We start from the raw sequence: 20,661 nt of genomic DNA on the forward strand, positions 1-20,661 counted from the left end.
CGTGGCATTCGGGAAGAGAAATGGCTAAGGCATAGCAAGGATTGACGCGTGGCGGGCAAAGAGTCTAGGGCGGGAACGGTTACCAGGCAGTTACCAAGATGTCTTTGACGAACGTGGGCGGTTATGGGCATGCACGGCCATGATCTTTCTAGCATGGATGAGGCTAAGACGTGGGCACTTTAATCATGGGTAAATAACCGCTCGTGCCATGTGGGCAGCGACGGTTATAGGTAGTTTCCTAGGCGGTTTGGGATGGAAACCGCATGTTCTCTATTTTTGCTTGTATATTAGAGATAGATGGCACAGAGTGATCGATGGAGTATCACATTGTCGTGTCCTATCCTTACTTTGAGTGTATTTCCTTTGTTTATGGTAATAAAGGTTGGGTGGTTCCCGTAAAGCGTGTGTTCTCTTGATTGTATGCTTGTTTACTTGTCCCGTGTGTATTGTTGGGTTCTATTTGCTTGCCGGACTATTGTTACCGTGTGTTGTTATTCCGCTGTGCATTGTGTAGGTATTTGGCTGAGTCGAGTGTGGGCGACGCTCGAGCCATCACGTGGGCAATTCTCGTACTGGAAAATTGTTCCCGTGACAGTGAGACTGTTGCATACGTGGTCAACGCTGACTTAAGACAAGTTGTCTATCGTCATGTTAGATAAAATCTTGATCGATGACCTAGGTTACTGGATTGGTGCATTTTATTACCTGAAGACTCCTAACTCCAACGAAATGTAGTTCGTGTATAATGACGCCAGTTTGTTGGAAGTGATTCGCGACGTGGTAAAACCACGTGAGTGGTGACGATAGAAAACATGTCTGTAACTAAACACTTTTAAATCTGTCTAATTTGAAAAAAAAAAATAGTAATGTAGAATCAACCACTTATTTACTCTTACTATTGTTTAAACCCCAAAATCATACTACGTAATTTATTGCTTGAACAAAGCTTGTGATTATAAGTGGGAGTATATGCCTTGACTTAGGCAGGGCACATCAACCAAATAACATTGAGTATAGAGTTCACAACTTTCACTTATTTGTTTAGTGACCATTCCCTGTAAAGGACTCTAAATCTACCTATAAGTCATAAATTAGACAACTAGGAAAATAATAAGAACAATCAGTTTCTCCGGCGGGTACACCCAGTACCAGCCCGTCTTAATAAACAGATTAAGACGAATACTATGTAAAAAAAAATTAAAGATTAATCAAATACTATGTAAACAAAAAAAACCCATGAAAGGTTTATATAACCCCACTACAGCCGGGAGTTCTATTCATTCTGTGAGCCATCATATCTCTTCTCACCGAAAACGCCTCGTCCCATCGGCCGGCATTGGCGTAAATATTGGACAATGTGATTTTCCCGGGTCCGTGGCTCGGTTCCAGCCTCGCCAGATTCTCCGCCGCCACTTCTCCGATCTCGACGTTCCCGTGAGTCTTACACGCCGCCAATAAAGTTCCCCAAATCACCACGTCGGCTTCCACGGGCATTCTCGATATCATCTCGTGGGCCTCGACCAATCGCCCGGCCCGCCCCAACAGGTCCACCATACACCCGTAGTGCCTCACGTCGGGCTCTATCCCGTGAACGCTCCTCATGCTATCGAAGTACTCCTCTCCGAGCTCGACCATTCCCGCGTGGCCACACGCGCTCAACACCCCGATGAACGTGATCGCGTTGAGCGCGATCCGACGGCCGAGGAGGTCCGAGAACGCCTCCTCCGCGAGCCGTTCGTGGCCGTTCATCGCGAGCCCGCAGATGATCGCGTTCCACGGCGAGATCGTCGAGACTCGGTCCCGGAACGAGGCGAACGTCGACAACGCGGTCTCGACGCTCCCGCATTTTAAGTACATGTCGACGATCGCGGCGATGAGGTTGTCGTTGAAAGGAATTGAGTTCGTTGTTATGTATTCGTGGACCCATTTACCCTCGGCCAGCTGGCCGAGCGAGGCGATTGATGATAATACGCTGACCATCGTGACCTCGGTCGCTTCGACGCCGTTGGATATCATCTCGCGGAATAGCGAGAGGGCGAGATCGGGCCGTTCGTTCTGGGCGTGGCAGGCGATCATGATGCTCCACGAGAAGACGTCTCTGTTGGGCATTTCGTCGAACAGTTCTCTCGCTTGCTCGATCATCCCGTTTTTCACGTACCCCGAGATGAGCGAGTTCCACGAGGTTATGTGGTCTTTGATTCCCACTTCGAACTGAAGCCGAGCGAGGTTGAATTGCCCGCAAGCGGCGTAGAATCCGATCAGCGTGGCCTGGACGAAATCGTGGCCGTCGAATCCCTCCTTCACGATCATGGCGTGGAACTGACGGCCCTCGTCTGCCGCGGAAGCTCGGACGCACCCCGAGACGAGATCGACGGTCATGATCGCGTTCATCCGAAGCCCGGCGCGGAGCATCTCGCGGCAGATAGTCACCGCTTCTCTCAGCCTCCCGACCCTTATTAGCGCGCTGATCATCGTGCCCCACGAGATCACGTCCTTCTCCGGAATCCGCCGGAAGAGCTCTCCGGCGAGATCGGGTAGCCTCGCCTTCGAGTAACCATCCATCATCACGTTCCACGACACGGTGTTCTTCTTGGGCATTTCCTCGAACAGCTTCCGTGCGTCCTCGATCATCGACAGACCACAGTACATCTTGAGCAGATTAGTGGACACGAAAACCGACCCGAAAACCGGAATCTTCGTGACAAGTCCGTGCAAAGCCCGGCAATCCCAAACCCCTCCGACGTGTCCACAAGCCGAGATCACATTCGCCATCGTCACGTCGTTGGGCACAACACTCTCCGACCTCATCTCCCGGAAAAACTCGAGCGCGTCTCTCCAACGCGAGTTCTGAGCGAACCCCATGATCATGGACGTGTAAGCCACGCAGCTTCGTTGCGGCATTACGTCGAACACCTGGTGCGCGCTTTCCAAGTGGCCGTTTTTCACGTACCCGGCGATCATGATGTTGCAAGACACGACGTCCATTCCCGAGGAAGAGTCGAACACCGATCGAGCGTCGGAAACGAGCCCGGACTTGGCGTACATGCTGATCAAGCTGTTGGAGATGAACGTGTTGGACTGGAATCCGGATTTCAGGATCAGGGACTGGACTTGGCGGCCCTGAGAGATCGCGTCGAGAGATGAACATGATTTAAGGGCTGAGACCAGAGCGAGCTCGTAGTCGGAGCCGTTTCGGTTAGTTTTGGTGTTGCACTGGTTGGCTCCGATGCGACAGAGCGATCGTAAAGAGTCCAAAGGTTCGCTCGGTGACGACGAAGATGAGAAGAAAAGGAACGATTTGGGTCGGACCCGAATCAGAGGATGATACAACATTGGAGAGCGATGCGACCATGGGATTCGTAAGAGAAGAGACAACTCGGCTATAATTTTATTTTCTTTTGCATTTTCGAACGACAAGACTACATTAAAAAGAAGATCACAAAATCAACTATGTAGTTTCTATATTCTTTGAGTTAAGGAGAGTATTTAGCGAGGTAGTTATTTATTCTAATAAATCATTAAATAATTAAAAAAAAAAAGACGTCGAAAAGTTTTAGTTCTTTAGTTTTGGTTAGTATAAATAACTAAAAATACATTTTTAAATAAATAACTACTTTCTTGAAAAAGATTTAAAATAAACATCTTGGAGATGAAAAAATGAATGTGAAAAAGGTAAATTCGTTACCATTTTCCTTTCTAACGTAATCATGCCAAATTTATATCATCTCATTCAAGTCCCAGCAGCTTTCTTCACAATTCCATTGTGGTTCATCATTAAAAGATAAAATTAAAAAATAAAAACAAAGGCATGGGAAGCTTGTTGATATTATAGCCAAGCCCAAGTGACATGAAATTGCTTAATGAACTGAAACAGACATCCACATTTAAAAAAAAACGTTTTTATTTGGCATTAACTTTGGTATATATCCTTCCTTACACAATCTGAGACGATGTTTTGACAATACAAGTTCTATTTGTCGCCATTAAAAGAGCCCCACAGGTAATGTTCCAAGTTCTTAAAAGAATTGTTTCCGATACACATTTTGAGGTCCTTTTAAAAATAAGAAATGAAGATCTAATATATCTAGAGTCAAGTAGAAATATTACGAGGACCCCGAGGATGAAGGAAAGCTCAAACAATCAGCGGTGATCACCTCCGTTGTTCGTCACACCACCCAAAGCCCTGCAAGCAATGGAAATTCAGAGATGTTCAAATTCCGAAAATAATCCCCAAACAAAATTTCATTCAAGTTGTAAATAAATCATAATCGCTATACTAATTTGATAGTTTTTTTTTATTTATTTTCTTTCTATGGTGATATTAGGTATACCTTGCCTCGAATGTACCGAATCTGATAATTAAATAATAACATAAAAAAAAATGCTTCCATATATGAAACACCAGTATTTATGTTTTACAATATCAGGCTTAGTAGGAAGGTGTTAAAAACATCGCTCGTTTTTATTATTTTAAGGCAGCTTGGGATTGAACCCACGGCGTGAAATTATCAACTAGGCTATGCTTTATTATTAGATTAAGAGATAAATGGAAACTTTCGAGAGATCCGCTCTAACCCCAAAAAATAAACCTCGCTATTCTTTATAGACAAACATTCAATTATTCTATATTTCAATCCCTTAAACATCTACTAATCATTATAGATCCTATATTCCTTGGATCCTAACACAAGGTGATTTCGGAACATTTGAAAGACTACTCGACCAAGCATGGAAAAGAAAAATAGAAAAGCATAAACTCAGTGGAGTACCTTGGATGTGTGTCTTATTCCCAATGTGTACGCATCAACTCCTGTAGAATTCCAACATTGAACCAATCAAATACAGTTACACAGACCCAACTAAATATGCATCAATATAAGTTTATTCTTCAGCCAAAAGAAACGCACGGCATTATACTCCGCAAGATTACATCAGCTATAATGGCATTGAGGCATTGAAAAATAATAAGAACTAAACTTGCGGAAAATATTAAACAAATTAAAGAATCATTTTGAAAAGTTGTGGGATTATTTGAAAAAAGTTAAAGATGCAGATAAAAACGTCACCCATTCTACCAATTAAACATCTTGATAAAAATCTGTTAAGTTTTGCTTTTCACAGTGTTGGGTTATATGCTATGAGGATGAATTGGAATAAAATGAAGCAAAGAGATTCAAATGATTGAAAGGTATTGCTGTTGAAAAAGTCTAGGTTAACATACTCTTCTATCATTTACGCTAGCCATGGTTTACTAACAGTTAATCAGTTAAGCTAACCATACTCGCTCTTCTACTGCTTCACATACATAGACATTACAGTGATACATGCTCTTACTCTCATCTTTGAAACAAGGAAATTAATTGCACCTTCCAAGTAAGCAGTCGGAATCTACCTTATAAGAATTGCTGCTAGAAACTATGATCCAGAACATAAAATGTGAGAACATACAATGAATCAGTTTAATCGTTTAGCCAAAAAAAGAAAACGGAAAAAAAAAAAAAAAAAAAAAAAGAATCGGTTTAATCAAACTCACGCAAAAGGAAAAGAAGGACCCAAGTACTTTTAAGATCGTAATCTTCAGACTTTCGGCGTTAAAAATCCTATCTAGTTAAGACCCGTGTTAATTTAAATTATTTCCACATCTGAATTCGATTCACTTATCAAGTTTTCGACGTAATTAAAAAAAAACACACCTATTGTAGTAATTAACCATGTTAAATTAAATTAGTTCCATATCTAACTTCACCAAATTACGTACCAAATACAAATCATTTTTAGTAAATCACCGATGGAAATTACGACTGATTCTTTCACTCGAAGATCATCAAATCTTTTCGATACAAATGAAAAATCAAGATGCCTTCATTGACACAACAATTTAGAAGCATTCTATAAGCACCATTCAAATCTCTAAACCTAAAATGAAAATAGACAAATAGTCGCAGAACTTATCCATAGAAATTCTCAGAACAAACTCTCATCAACTCTCACACAACACACACATGGATAGCACGAGTCAGCTTGGCACTAGACCTCGGAACTCTCAAGCTAGTATCGCTCAGATCTCTCAACCAAAATATCAATATGAACACCAACAAAGTCCAAGTCGTTTCGGCAGTAGCGCAATTTCTGAACACACCTCTATCTCAATAGACACAATAGAGTGAGTAACTCTAAATCCATAACTTAAAGCAATCAGTAGAGTCAGTATTGTCTGAATTCCAGAGTAAAAGAGAGAGCCTCTCATTTCAAGTAATTTATGTCCAAATCTCAAGCCCTAACCCACCGTAATTCAAATCCTTCCCAAATCTATGACAGTCCAGTCAGTAATTTTGGCAGTAGAATTTAAAAGTCTCTTTAAGATCAAATAAAAGCCAAGACCTATCAAAATCCCTAGCTAAACACACACGAACACAATCAAACCACAACAATCCAGATTTTTTCGATGAATCGAAAATCAAAGCCAGAGACGAAACAGAACTCACTTCTTCGAGCGGCGACCACCGCGCTTGGGTCCCCATCCTTCGAGCTTGGCGACGGGACACCCACAGCGAGCGCGGAAGAGAAGAACTGCGCGGCCGTTCGGCGGCGCCATCTTCCGGAGCTCGGAGCGGAGACAGTCGTAGTCCGGATTGGACTCCGAGCCTCCCTTCCACGGCAGGCGATCGATGTCGCCGGAGCCGGCGGCGGCGGAGGAGGATCGGACGGAGTCTTCGCTCTGGAGCTTGAGGTCGAACTCCATGGCCTTCCTGAGGCCGCGGCATCCCGGGCGATCGCAGCGGCGCGATCGCGCGCCGCAGCAGAGGTCGCCGGCGAGGACGGCGGCGGCGGCGAGGAGGAAGAAGGCGAGGAAGCCGAGGAGGTGAGGGAGGTGGATCTCAAAGCTGAGGTGGAGAGAGAGCGGCGCGGCGGAGAGGAGGAGAGAGAGGGAGTTGAAGATGTAGGCGAAGTAGGAGGTTACCAGGAAGGAGCCGGAGAAGAGGACGACGACGAGGATCAGGACGTCGAGAGTCGCCGCCGCCGACGGGGAGTGCTTGCAGAGGACGGTGTTAGGGTTTGAGTGCGACGATTTCGATTTCGCCGACGAGGAAGAAGACGACGGCGATGAAACGGGCATGACGGTGGTGCTGGAGAACAGCGTGTGTCGCATGTTAGAGAAGAGAAAACGGAACGGAGTTTCTCTCTCTCTCTCTCTCTCTCTCTCTCTCTATAAAAATACAAAATAATATATACAAGAGTGATTGTGTAGAAGAGTGGCCTTTTAATCAAACGGTTAAAAGCTAAACTACATATTACTTCAGGTATGCCTTCCTACACATTATCTTTTGTATCTTGATCTTAAAAGGTAAAAAGAAAAAAAAAAATCCCCATCTCGAACTCCAAATACAATTTTTTTTTTTAAATTGCACGAAGGTTTTTCATTAGAAGAGGGATAAAATATCCATTGATACAAGAGAATAACGTCTTAACAATACGAATTTAGGTCGGAATAAATTTAACATTAACATTTGAACACTCATCAAGCTCTTTCGATATGCCCACAATGATTGATTGATAGATCCAAACACCTACAGTTCGTTGATCGTGAAGAAGATGGCTCTTCAATTTATATAGACAAAAATATAACAGGAAGCTCAAAATGGGATAATGGAAGACGGCTAGAGCGGTGGTCATGACAGAACCTCTGACTTTGTTTCTGTGACTCGACAACTGTGAGGAACACTGAAGGAAAACCCATTTCCCAGCCAAAAACTCCAGATCCGAGCTTCAAGAGACATGTCTCGCAAGCACCAACGACGTCGAGACTCATCTACCCTCGGAGATTTGTTTTAGCCTTGGAGAAGAGGTTCAAAAAGCAACCCGAAGTTTCTCTGCTCACAACGATGACCATGCGAGGAATTTACGGGCCGAGCGTACTTGAAGACGGAGAAGAAGACACCGTCTACTTATTGCTCAACTCTCAATGTCACGGCATCGTTTGCTTGGTCATCGGGCTATGGGAAACAAAGCGAGTTTTCTTCTACAACCCAGCGCTGAGAGAGGACCACTGTTTCGAGACCCCGTCTCTGTCTCTGTATCCCATGAAAATGCGCTTCAGCTACGGGTTCGGCCACGACCCCGAGACCGACGACTACAAGTTCGTCAGGATCTTAAAGGGCTCGGGACCGTCCAAGGTCGAGGTGTACTCTCTGTGCACCGGCCGCCAGAGAGAGTTTGAGATCGATGTACAACCTCCGCACCAAGCGGTTCCGGAAACTTCGGATTCGGGGAGCCAAGTATTTCTATGTTTATGTCGAGAGTCTTGTTTCTATCAAGACTACTGAGAACAACAACGATGTGTTGTTAGGCGCGGGAAGACGAGAGTTAGCGGAATAATTATTGTAGATTAATTTCACCATAAACATTTTTTTTTTCATATAGATTCCATTCATTATTCTATTTCTTCAAGAAATAAAAAGGAATCCAAACTGTTTAACCATTCCATCCGATGGAACCAAGGGGAAAATATGATCAATAATGCATATATATATATATATATATATATATATATATATATATATAAAATTTTATTGTCATATATAGAATTTTCAATTATTATTAGGGATAATCTGATTAAATACATAATCGTATATATATTTATAGTATTTTATTTTATTCATATTTTGTATTATTCATTGTAATTAGACAAGATTTCCTCCTCTAATTACGGAACTGATTTATTGTATTCAATCTATAAATAAGAACGTAGGCCTGCTTAGGTTATTATGCGATTACTATAAAAAAAAAAAATAAAAAAAAATAAAAAAATAAAAAAACCTCTCTCAAATCGCTCATAAATTTGTTGTCTTAACGCAAACTGGGGTCAGTATCGATATTAAAAATAACAATAATAATAATGTGGTCATCGTTTGGGCCGATTATGAACATGTGCTTTCTTTTTCTGGTACTGTTACTCCGTTATTCTCTGTAGCTATTATTCGTGATGTCTACTATTCATTTAAAAGAGGCGTTTCCAGTAAGAAAAGCGACTTTTCATCCATCGAATCAAGTATTTAATTTGTAAAATAACACTTGAAAAGGACAACTTTTGGGTTTAAATATGACCCCGACCAATTGCTATAACCTACAAGACAACACTGAGGTATTTTTTTTCAACCGAGGAAATTTCCAACCAGCTATTTTACAAATCCATTAATTTCAACCGGCTAGCTTAGCTATAACACGTTTTCAGAATTTGTACTTTCCCTATCTTCGGTTTCGCAACAAACCGCACCAAACCGTTCCAGTCATTGGTCCGTAAATTTGAAATTTCAACAACAGATCAACTGAGGTTTGCAAAATTTCCAACTGAGGAAACTAGTGTATTAGTGACACTAATATAATAACAGTACCATCATCTAATACAAAAAGAGAAGTACAGTCTCAGAAACAGGATATGAGCATTTCCGTGGCTTCTTGCTTTATTTATATACACACACACAGAAGAGACTAAAAAAATCTGCATAACAAGACATCAACACTCCTAGCAACACCACTCTCTTAAAGAGTCCAATGGCGTAGCGTATTCACACACACTATATATTATATCGATGAACGAGCGTTACCTTTAAATGAACTCGCGATCGGGGAAGATCAGAGGGGCGAGAAGTGACCACACGTAGAGAGCGGCGGTGACCCACTCGGTTGCAATGCGGACCCAAACTGTGGTCCACCCGACATCGATGAGGTCCGAGCTCTCGGCCGAGTTGGTCCAACCCGAGAGAAGCATCGCAGCGTACATGCTCGCCAGCGCGAATATCAGGTGGAAAAACGTGTACGAATAACTCACGGGTCGGGACTCTTTTTCCTGCTTCGATTTCCCTTCTTCCAACTCTTCACCTCCGAGCAGAGGTTTTTTCGTGTCTGCTTCAACAGTTGTGTGACAAATCAATGTGTTTATGATGAAAAATACATGTAAGTTTTTTATGTAGCTATATAGCCAATTTAAAGTTATGAATTTGCAAGATAGTCAAAGTTTGTCTTAATTTAGTGAAATAGCCAAAATATGCAGTAAGCTGGTTTAAAAAAAAAAAATTGACCCCAAGAGTAATTTTTTTGAAAGTGATAAATTGCTTATAATAATAGTAAAAGAAAAAAATTAATCTTGCCTGTCAAAATAAATTTTAAAACGTAAATTTGACTACTTTGTTGAAAAGTTGAAATTTTAGCTATTTTGCTAATCAATAAGTTTCAAACGGCTATTTTGTATAATTTTTCCTTTTTTTATTTGTTCAAGTTGACACAAAATACATATTAAAAAAAATTGCTAAACCCGGCGGATTATTTTTGTCAAATAAAAAATTTCAAACTTGGCCGAGTTTAGCATTTTTAGGAGCCTTCGTTTCGAACTCGTATTATACTAAATAAAATAAAAAATAGTGAGGAAAAGTTGACAAGAGAGGATAAAGTCACATGAGAATTCATTTTAGAAAATCGATAGGATAAGTTAAGTGACAATAATATTACAAAATAAAATAAAACTATAATAAAAGTTGAAAGGAAAAAAAAAAAAAAGAGTAAGAAACTGTATATCTAAAAGGAAAATAAAAAGGAAGGGACATGTAAATTCTCTTAAAATTTGAATTCCCTAAGGACTTTCATGGGAAAATGAAATCTAGTCTCGCTACACATTTTTCACCATATATAATTTTTATACCAAAAAAAAAAAGATCTTTCAAATTTTCCATAATCCAAACAAAATAAGAAAAACGGTTAGGTACCTGATCTAGGCGAAGTCGGAGGTGATAAGAAAGTCGTCGAAGACCCAGCACGAAGAGCCGAATACAAAACCGAGAGAACAGTCGTGAGCATTCCGAGAATAAGAGTGCCTACGGTGACTGCTTTCGAGTTGTTCAGACCATTGCAAGCATAGTTTCGTGGCTCGCTTGAAAGACCCGTGTAGCAAAGATAAGCACTGTAAACAGATATCACAGATGCTGGCAAGAGACTTCCACTCACCTGTTTTTTTTTTTTTTTTTTTTGAGATACAAAATTGTTTATGCAAGTCGAAATTATTTCCTTAACATAGCGATTGAGGTGGGAAAAAAAAATTAATAGTTACCGCCGGGTGTAGTGCGAAGATAGCAAATGCAAAAGCGAGAATCATGGTCGTGACGATGAAGAAAATGTTGAGGCCACAGTCTTGACCGGAGGGGTTGAACCAAGCGAACAGAAGTCCCGAGATTGTAAATGCTCCGATGTAGCAAACGACCGATACAGCAAGTAAAGCAATGTACCTGAAGAGTATACGATTATCACGGGTTCAAATTCTAAAGACCAAATGAAGTATTCAGATCTTAGGCCAACCATTTCCGTTCATCTTTTTCCACCCAAGCGTCGTTCCACGAATGAGTGAAGTCTAGCAAGATGATAACTTGCACAAGCAAGAATAAACCTGCTCCGAATTTCGATAAAATTCCTGCAAAGATATCAAGCATAAGAGTTTAGGCAGTAAAAACTTAAATCTCAGAGAAAACAAGCTTCACATAAAGCAAAAAAAAAAAAAAGTACTAAGATCATAGCAGGTAAGTACGAATATTCATACAAGAAATGACTAACCATAGACCGAAACAACGACGTTCGGGACAAAGAACATGAGACCAACAAGCAAAACCCAGACGATCATCTTCGCTATCCAACCGTCATGGTGCCATGAATCTCGCCTGTCATTTTGGTCCTTCACCCCGATCATTATGAGTGCGAAAATTGCGAAGAACAAGAAATTTCCCAGGCTCACACGCATAACTATTTGCATCTGATACCACTCCTTCGAGTGAGTCTCATTATGGCTTATCCCTGTTCATAATAATACTAAGTTTCAATATTTGATTTCAACAGCAATGTTAAATGAGCTTGTTATAGGATCAATAATAAGCTAAGGTGATTCCGACTCCGAACCTAATACGATTCAAATTTCTTAGAATCTTAGAAAATAAATACCATACCTAAGCTACCTATTTAATAAGAAAGGTATATCAGAAATGTGTACTACTTAAATCGAACTTGTTTTCAATCAAACAAATCAACACAATCAAAATTTGAAAGATTCAAATTGCAGTTCAAAACTAGCTCAAATAGTTTAAAGGGGAATTCAAATAAAATAAAATCAATTTATGGTTCAAATGGAAGAGAACTGACTGACATGGAAATTTTTCTAACAGAGGAGCTCCGACTTCTCTGAGGATCCAAGAGACGATGAGAGACAATCCGAAGAGGCCACAATAAGCGAGTCTCGCCGATTTCTTCGTTATTCCCGAAGCCACCGACGAGCACAGACCGCAAGTCGCGGCGGCGCAGCAAGAAGCCAAGCACGACATCGATTTCTCTCTCTCTCTCTCTCTCTCTCTCTCTCTCTCCGTCTGTAAATTCTATTCTGTGGGAAGTTTCACCTTTCACGTATTCAATTATTTGACTGGTAGTTCTGTTCTGTGGTCCTCCCGAACGGGAAGGTCTCGGTTTGAGAAGCAGAAACGACAGCAGAAAATGAAGCGTTTCAGAGAAACGACATCAAATAAAAACGACAGAAAAAAGTAGTAAGAGGAAAGATTTGAGATGCAACAATTTATTTATTATTTTTTTTTTTTTTTGGGATTTACTCTTGCGCGATATTGAGAAAGTGAACTATAAAAGGTAACGTGAGAATGAAGGGAAAAAAAACTAATTTTCGATGGTAGTCGGAATCAAACGTCGAAATAATGAACGCGAGAACAAGAAACAAATGATCATACAAAATTAAGATTCATCAAAAAGTTTGGGTATGCCAGATTAATTAATATATAAAAATGAGCACACGTATTTGAATTTAGTTATTTGAATGGTTTTTAATAATTTTTGTGATGTTTACGGAGACGGGGGAGGGAGTTAAGGCTCACCTGGGGCTTATGCACCCCTTTTTTTTTTCTTTTTTTTTACACTTTTTACTCAAATTTAATTTTTTTTTCTTTTATTTTTATTTTAAAAAATTTACAAATTTGTCACCTTAAAAAATAAAATTTAGCTCTATGTTTAGAGTCTGACTCCATCTTTGACAGTTACATTCCACTATCTCGATAAAATAACTAATCGAGTGCCATCGTCATTGGATTCCCGGCAACTTTTTAAGGGCAACTCCAACCCGTTTTCTATATTTGGTATTAATTCAACACAACTTTTGTGTTGATTTATCACCAAATTTTTTTCCAACTCCAACCAAAACACCAAATTTCACACTAAAAATACTATTCACCATTATTATATTATTAAAATAAAACAATCTCTTTATTAATAAATATTTCAAGAAATAATTATAATGGTGATATTTTTTAATTAAGTGATTAAAATAATTTAGTATTTACCAATATTTAACAAAAATTAAGATAAATAAAAATAACATTACTAAAAATATTATATTTAAATAATTCAACATAAAAACATACATTTGAAAGATAGATTACATCGTACTAATTATCAGAATTAGTATATTCATTCCACAAGTGCTCAATTAATGCATTTCGAAGTTCAATATGAGCGTCTCTGTTCTTGATTTGTCGGTGTCGACCTAAGAATTGTTGAAATCGAGCATCTTCATCGTCTGCCATCTCAACTTCAGCATTTGGAACTTCGGCTCGTTCTTCAATGGTTGGATTAACATCGCGTTCATCTTCTATTATCATATTATGTAAAATAATACAAGATGTCGTGATATCATGTAACACTTTCTTACTCCAAAAGCGGGATGGTCCGGCCACAATTGCAAATCTTGACTTCAACACTCCAAATGCACGCTCCACATCCTTTCTACATGCTTCTTGCTTCATTGCAAATAACTTTTTTTTTTACCACGTGGATCGCGAATAGTTTGAACAAGGGTCGACCATTTTGGGTATATGCCATCGGCTAGATAATAATCCATGTTATATTCTTTTCCATTAATGACATAATTGGCCGGTGGAGCAGTACCCTCAGCAAGATTAGCAAAAAGATGAGATGCCTCTAGCACATTAATATCATTATTAGATCCTGGTAGACCGAAATATGCATGCCATATCCAAAGATCATAATCAGCTACAACTTCTAAAATAATCGTAGGAGATCCACTACGTCCAGCATATTGACCTCCCCAAGCTGTTGGGCAGTTTTTCCATTTCCAATGCATACAATCTAAACTACCCAACATACCTGGAAATCCTCGACGCTCATTAATGTGGAGAAGTCTTGCAACGTCATTAGCATTAGGTGCTCGAAGATAATGGCCTCCAAACACCTCGACAATAGCACGGAAAAATCTCTTCAAGCATTCCAAAGTTGTGGACTCGCCAATTTTGATATACTCATCGGTGGAGTCTGCCGGTGATCCATATGCCAACATTTGAAAAGCGGCTGTTAGTTTTTGCAAACTAGATAACCCGAGTTTACCGAGTCCATCTCTTCGTTGGACAAAGTAATTGTCATGCCTTTGCACAGCATCATGAATTTGAAGAAATAATGCTCGGCTCATTCGAAATCTTCGTCGGAACATTGTCTCTGGGAATCGAGGATTCTCTGCAAAATAGTCGTTGAAGAGATTGCGAGCGGCTTGTTCCCGATCACGGTTGATAACGATATGACCAGGAATAGATCCACGATGAGAGCCTTCGGTATTTAGCATACGATTTAGCATGAAATTGTTATTCTCAGTCATTTGAGATATGACTTTGTTTTCTAGATCTTCATAATATTCATTATCTGAAGAAGAAGAAGAAGAAGAAGAAGAAGAAGAAGAAGAGGAAGAAGATGGTATGTAAGATGAACTACCATATTGAAAATTCATCGTTTTTTCTGAGAAGAAGTATACGGTAAAGAAGGAGGTGATATTTTTCCAAGTATGAAACTCATCATTTATAGAAAGAAATAAATAGATCCGGACCATTGAATTTTAGATCTAAAATCTAGCCGTTCAATTTCTGTCACGTCTTGTCTCTGAGCATTATCAGAAACAAACAAATAGATCCGGACCATTGAATTTTAGATCTAAAATCTCGCCGTTCAATTTCTGTCACATCTTGTCTCTGAGCATTATCAGAAACAAACAAATAGATCTGGACCATTGAATTTTAGATCTAAAATCTAGCCGTTCAATTTATGAAATCTAGTCGTTCAATTTCTATAGATAAGACTTACTCCTCAACCCTTTTCCTCACAAATTCATTCTTCACCTCATAACCCTAAACATGACTTCTAGTCGCAGTTCTTCATACTCTGTTCAAGAAGATATACTCTTATGTCAAACCTATATTGATATTTCTCAAAACCCAATCATAGGGATTTCCCAAAAAAAAAGATCAATTTTGGGCAAGAATTGAAACAGAGTATCACTCAAATGGAATCCAAAAAGTTAGACCAAGAAGATCTTTAGAAACTAGAATGGCAACCAGATTGAAAATAAGAATCCCAGCGGTGCTTCGGAACAAGACATTGTAAGTATTTATTTTATCGAATTTGTATACATTATATTTATTTTTTATTTGTACTAACTAACTTTTTATCTTCATTTTTTTATCAATATGTAATAGTTAACTCAAGCGAAGATGTTATTGGTAGAGGATGCCAAATACAAGAGGGGCTTCAAATTCGACCATGTGTGGCCTATTCTTAAGGGAATTGAGAAATTTGCTGGTAACAGCTCAAATACCAAGTCCCCGGGTCTTAACCATCCGTCATCGTCATCATTTTCTACCGAGTCACCTGTAACCCCCGGTATGAATTCATTTGATCTTAACATGAACGATCAAGAAGGCACTTGCAATTTATCTGGAAGACCAATGGGTGTAAAAAAAGCAAAGAAACAACAAAAAGATGCTGAAGAATTTAAAAAAATGATGGACAAAAATGAGAGTCTTGTCCGAACTATTAAAGATTCTAATATTGATAGAATTGAAGTTCAGAGACAAAAAAATGAACTTCGAAAGAAAAAGATTGAGCTAGCTCAAATGAAAGAAGAGAATAAAATTTTATTCATGAATTTGGATACTATATCCGACCCAAATATGCGTGAATTTCTAGTAAAAGAAAAAGAAAAAATTATGCAAAAAAGAGCACAGACGAACCAATATGAAAAACAAGGAGAAGGTTCTGAATATTATGGATCTCAACATCGAGCATCTAATTATCACAAAATCAAGCTCAGGAAGATCAATCTTAGGGAAATCAAGCTCACGAAGATCAAACTCATGGAGATCAAGCTTAAGAAGATCAAAATCAAGATTACACCCAGTATTATAATTATCTTGACGGAACTGGAAATAATTTTCCCCGTTATTAAATTATGTTTTAATTTTTTACTATGTCTTTTAAAATTATGTTATTGTTTTTAGTTTTCATTTTATTTTGTGTGTTTAATTTAAACTTTGTAACCTATATTTAAATTTTTATGTTTTAATTGAACTTTGTTTTGATATTTTTGTAGTCAATTTATGAGTTTTTGTGTTTTATAAACATTTATAAGGTTAATATATGTATATAATTATATATAAAAAAAAAGACCTTTGAATTTAATATGTTAATTTTAAAAAAAATGCCGTGTTGTACAGTGACACGGCAAATATGCCGTGCCACTGTTTAAAGCACCAAATTTGGTGTTGGTTATAACGTGTGATTGGACCATTTTTTACACTATATTTGATGTTTTGGCGTGGCGTTGGAGACGCCCTAAGCAGTTAAAGCAAAAGCTTTAGGCCCACTTTTAAAGAAGGCTCAAAAATAAAAATTATTTTATATGTATACAGTGAGACAAATGATGTGTTAATTAAAGGCCCACAACAAGTGAACATACTCTAATAAAAAGGCAAATATTAAGATTTTAATTAGAAAATCCAATTTCTCCTTTTAAATCATAATAAGGCACTCCGTGGTGTCGCTCACGTTTCCTAAAAAAAAAATCATAATAAGGCACATAAAACGTAACGTAAACTCATATGTACGATTAAAAAGAAAAGAGAAAAGGAAGAGACACAATTCATCTTCTCCAAACTCCACACCATTGATTGAAGTTTGAAGAACAGCGGCAACCAATAATTTTTATGCTTCATGAATGAAGAAGAAAAAAAACTCATATTCCAGGTTTTCTCCATCTATACCTTCTTTTTTTTCTTTCTCATGTGTGTATTGCTTATTTGCTTGTTTGTTTTCTAGATTTAAATTAGTTTGTGATGTGTGTGAGACAGTGTGTTTTTTTCTTCTTCTTGAAATTGTAGTATTAATTGTCATTTTTTTTGTTTGGTTTAATTATGTCAAGTACAAAATATCAATAGGGATATGATAAACTTAAGAAAAACAGAAGGGCAATCTAGCAACGTAACCAATTTCAAACTTGGTTTTAAAGATCTAACCAACGTTTGATAAATGTTGTAATCTAGTCATTTACTTAAATAAACGAATATTAAAATACAAAAATACCATTCATTAAATAAACAATTAGTATATATAAATAAATTAACAAAATTAAAAAAAATGGCAATATATAACTCTTCTTATTATAGATTACAAAAATTTGTAAAAATTTGAAAATGTATACTGAGATCTTGCCGATCAAACCGAACAAAATATATATGCGTCGTAGTCTAGTCTCATAAATGTATTTATGCTACGTTTCTGCAACAAATTTATCAGCATTAACACAAAATCAACACAAATATACTGACATTAACACAAAAATAAATAAAAATATACATAGAAATTTACACAAATATACTGATTCAGTCACCCCAAAGCTCGGTCGCCGAATCTGCGACGAATGACGACGAGGGCCGGTCATAACCAGCGTTGAGAGGGACGGCGTCGATCTCGATGGGGGTGAACCCTCGTCGATCGGAAAACAATATGGGGTGTGTGTTGTCTCTCTTCGACGCGAACAAGAGGAGAAAGGCACGCCGAAGATCTAGGTTGGACAATCCTCTGTCGCGCGGCTCCGGGAAACACGAGCCATTACCTTGAGCAGTGTCGGAAAGGGAAGGCGTCGATGGATGTGGGGCAAGCAAGCCACCGTCGCACGCGAAACCAGAGGAAAAGGGCGTCGAAATCAATGGAGGCGTGCTTTCCTCATCGTGCGGACCAGGAAGGATGGTCGCCGGTCTATTCGCGCCCACATCCAAACGAGGAGGTGGAAAAAAACACCAGGTCTGAGATGGGTCTCTCCACCCCGTGTGAGTTGAGGACCGCTGATGCGTATCATTCCGCGATAAAAAAAATACTTAAATGAATATCTATAGCAGCAAATAAGGGTCGAACCCACAAGGACCTAGATTAATTAAATGACTAACTAATTTCAGGAAAAATAATTATAGTACAAAGAATTAGGGGTTTTTGGTAATTATAAAGTTAACAAAGAAAACCAAAAGGAAAAGAAAAACATGGTTAAGGTTTCATTCGCTCCCGAAATAATCATATTCAATCTTGGTTCGACAATACTCGCACAATTCCTATAAAATCAACGTCCACATAAAATCGACACATCCGACTAATAATCTCCGCAATCTTTTGATATTAGCTGATCATGACGTTGCGCCGATAAAAAGCCCTAATTGCTAAACAACCTAGTGAACACGCACCCTAGATTTAATCTAACAATATCAATGATTTTCGAAAGCGAGACAAATGGAACAATATAAATTCAACACGCGTGATTCAATTAATTTTGGTTATTCTTTTCATTACGTGTACAAGATCCTCGCGAAACCCATAACCGTAGTCGCACCACTAATTACTAACAATATTAACAATTACTGATTAAAATTGTAAGTATGACAATGAACGATAATATTTCTATCTAGGTGATCAATCCAAAAGGAATTAGAACAATTCAATAACAACGAACAAATTGAAAAGAGATAACAACTTCAATACGATAAATAAGACGCAAAGTCTATACAAAGATCTTCAATTCATGTTTTGGGATTGAAATTCCCTTTAACCGTTCAAAACCTAACTAGACATAATTAAATAAAAACAATACAAGCAATAGAAAAGAGAAAGAAGATAAAAACGAGTATGGGAGTCGGGACGGTTTCCATGGGAAAACCGTCTGTACTCCGATCGTCGCCGAAAGTTCCATTCTCTCTTCATGGTCAATGCAGCTGTTCTTTTGCTCTCAAAATCGTCCTCTAAGTTTGTTAGGTCAAAATCCCGAAGTCCCATTTTTATCATAATTCAAATGGGCTTTATTTGAGTTGGAATGAGCTTTTAACGGAGTTGTACCGCGGTACAGGTTTACAGTCAGTGAATTTTGCTCCTATACCGCGGTATAGGGTTGATGTACTGGGGTACAACCACTGTTTCATTCTCTTTAATGTGGCTGATCAGTTTTCTTCCAACCAGTCGATATTTAAGCTCCCAACTCGCCCGAAATCACCTAAACACATGTAAACACTCAAATCGTAAGATGTTTAATTACAAACGTGATTTTAAGTTATTACAATGAATAATGTGGTAAAGAATGATCACAACGTGAATAAGAATTATGCAGTTATCAACAGCCAAGGTCGCCGACATCAATAAAGAAATTCTCAGAGAGAGAGGGAGAGATCTGAGATTGCAATCGTCTGGAGAGAGAGAGAAAGAGAGAATCATGAGGTTTTTAAAATGGTAATAGATATGTACATTAATATAAATTTGAATTTTCATTACGTATTTTTTATTTCGAAAATACATCAAATACAAGGAAAAATTGGGATCAAGTATTTGGTTTAATTGTCACATCATCATAATTGGGTATTTAAACATTAATTTTGAAAGGTTGGCTAGTTTATAATTCCAACATTTCAGATGGCTTAGTCCGTGTAATTTTTGAAAAAAGAAAAAAAGATTACATGATTCAATATAAAAAAGGAGCGCGTGAAAAATTTCTAACAAAGAGACATGTTACTTCAAGTGATGAAACAATAAAAGAATAAAATTTACATGATTTAAGGAATGACAAAGTGGTGGTAGAAAAAGAGAATGATATTGATGAAACAAGTGATGTCGTAATGGTTGATAAAGAAGTTGAAAAAATACTAGAAGAAGAAATGAGTATAAACGGTGATAGATATGATTTTTAATGAAAACTCCATTTATATTTTTATCTCTCTAAATGGAAAAATATATATCATAAGTTGAGAGATTTATTGGTGGGAAAGGCCCCATTAGAGAGAATGATATAATATATCATAAAAATCATAATTCTAGACATTTTTCAACTTCTTTTTTCATGAGAAAATTACATAATGGGGAAATACATGATAGAAAATGGTTAGTCTATTGTTTTTGCTGTAATAAATTATTTGGTACGAAATCTATTATAAACCTATTTGGAAATGATGGAACAAATGATTGGATAAATCTTGGCGCCAAACTTAAAAGCTACGAAACAAGTGATGAACACATGATTAATATGAAAGATTGGTTTGATTTGAAGTTGAGGTTGGTCAAAAGTAAAATAATTGATCGGAGTGCTCAGTTATAGAGAAAATGGATTCACATCGGCCATGATTTTGGCGAAGGAAGTTGCAAATGAGATGAGAAACCTCAATTTTATGAAGATGTTTGATTCGAAGAAAGAGACAATTCGACGAGCCAATAGTTTTCGATGAAACTAAATCTCTCGAAGAATACTATTAAGAATGTTGCAAA

The 20,661-nt window shown here is 38.3% G+C and overlaps 4 protein-coding genes and 1 pseudogene across 4 annotated transcripts; 1 reads left to right on the forward strand and 4 right to left on the reverse strand.

The window, feature by feature from the left end:
* Positions 1–927: 927 nt before the first annotated feature.
* Positions 928–3,451, reverse strand: MEF18 (mitochondrial editing factor 18). Its single transcript, XM_089616557.1, has one exon. The coding sequence runs from the start codon at positions 3,331–3,333 to the stop codon at positions 1,246–1,248; it is 2,088 nt and encodes a 695-aa protein (XP_089472683.1). The 5' UTR covers positions 3,334–3,451; the 3' UTR covers positions 928–1,245.
* Positions 3,452–3,886: 435 nt separating this feature from the next.
* On the reverse strand, positions 3,887–7,203 carry LOC149392972 (Ribosomal protein L34e superfamily protein). The gene is made up of 3 exons (XM_089618389.1): positions 6,486–7,203; positions 4,770–4,810; positions 3,887–4,183 (listed from the first exon to the last, which is right to left on the reverse strand). Exons 1-2 carry the CDS (start codon positions 7,148–7,150, stop codon positions 4,804–4,806), a joined length of 672 nt encoding a protein of 223 aa, XP_089474515.1. The 5' UTR covers positions 7,151–7,203; the 3' UTR covers positions 3,887–4,183; positions 4,770–4,803.
* Positions 7,204–9,332: 2,129 nt separating this feature from the next.
* Positions 9,333–12,485, reverse strand: LOC149392973 (Serinc-domain containing serine and sphingolipid biosynthesis protein). The gene is made up of 6 exons (XM_089617686.1): positions 12,182–12,485; positions 11,599–11,835; positions 11,347–11,458; positions 11,102–11,276; positions 10,761–10,998; positions 9,333–9,903 (listed from the first exon to the last, which is right to left on the reverse strand). The coding sequence occupies exons 1-6, from the start codon at positions 12,354–12,356 to the stop codon at positions 9,608–9,610; spliced, it is 1,233 nt and encodes a 410-aa protein (XP_089473812.1). The 5' UTR covers positions 12,357–12,485; the 3' UTR covers positions 9,333–9,607.
* Positions 12,486–13,478: 993 nt separating this feature from the next.
* On the reverse strand, positions 13,479–14,827 carry LOC149392974 (uncharacterized; annotated as a pseudogene).
* A 757-nt stretch (positions 14,828–15,584) lies between these two features.
* Positions 15,585–16,618, forward strand: LOC149392975 (uncharacterized). The gene is made up of 2 exons (XM_089617875.1): positions 15,585–16,269; positions 16,587–16,618. The coding sequence occupies exons 1-2, from the start codon at positions 15,585–15,587 to the stop codon at positions 16,616–16,618; spliced, it is 717 nt and encodes a 238-aa protein (XP_089474001.1).
* Positions 16,619–20,661: the final 4,043 nt, after the last annotated feature.

The sequence above is a fragment of the Urtica dioica genome, chromosome 6 (assembly GCF_054948205.1).
Source record: "Urtica dioica subsp. dioica isolate 48M chromosome 6, U.dioica_male_clone48M_v1_H2, whole genome shotgun sequence".
In the NCBI taxonomy this organism is placed as follows: domain Eukaryota; kingdom Viridiplantae; phylum Streptophyta; class Magnoliopsida; order Rosales; family Urticaceae; genus Urtica; species Urtica dioica.

Excerpts from the sequence above, each read along its gene's own strand:
- MEF18 (XM_089616557.1), bottom strand. The coding sequence starts at position 3,333 with ATGTTGTATCATCCTCTGATTCGGGTCCGACCCAAATCGTTCCTTTTC.
- LOC149392972 (XM_089618389.1), bottom strand. The coding sequence starts at position 7,150 with ATGCGACACACGCTGTTCTCCAGCACCACCGTCATGCCCGTTTCATCG.
- LOC149392973 (XM_089617686.1), bottom strand. The coding sequence starts at position 12,356 with ATGTCGTGCTTGGCTTCTTGCTGCGCCGCCGCGACTTGCGGTCTGTGC. Across the intron at positions 11,459-11,598 it reads CGTCGTTGTTTCGGTCTATG|GAATTTTATCGAAATTCGGA; the intron begins GTTAGTCATTTC and ends ATATCTTTGCAG. Across the intron at positions 9,904-10,760 it reads TCCGACTTCGCCTAGATCAG|ACACGAAAAAACCTCTGCTC; the intron begins GTACCTAACCGT and ends CTGTTGAAGCAG.
- LOC149392975 (XM_089617875.1), top strand. The coding sequence starts at position 15,585 with ATGTTATTGGTAGAGGATGCCAAATACAAGAGGGGCTTCAAATTCGAC. Across the intron at positions 16,270-16,586 it reads CAAAATCAAGATTACACCCA|TGACACGGCAAATATGCCGT; the intron begins GTATTATAATTA and ends CGTGTTGTACAG.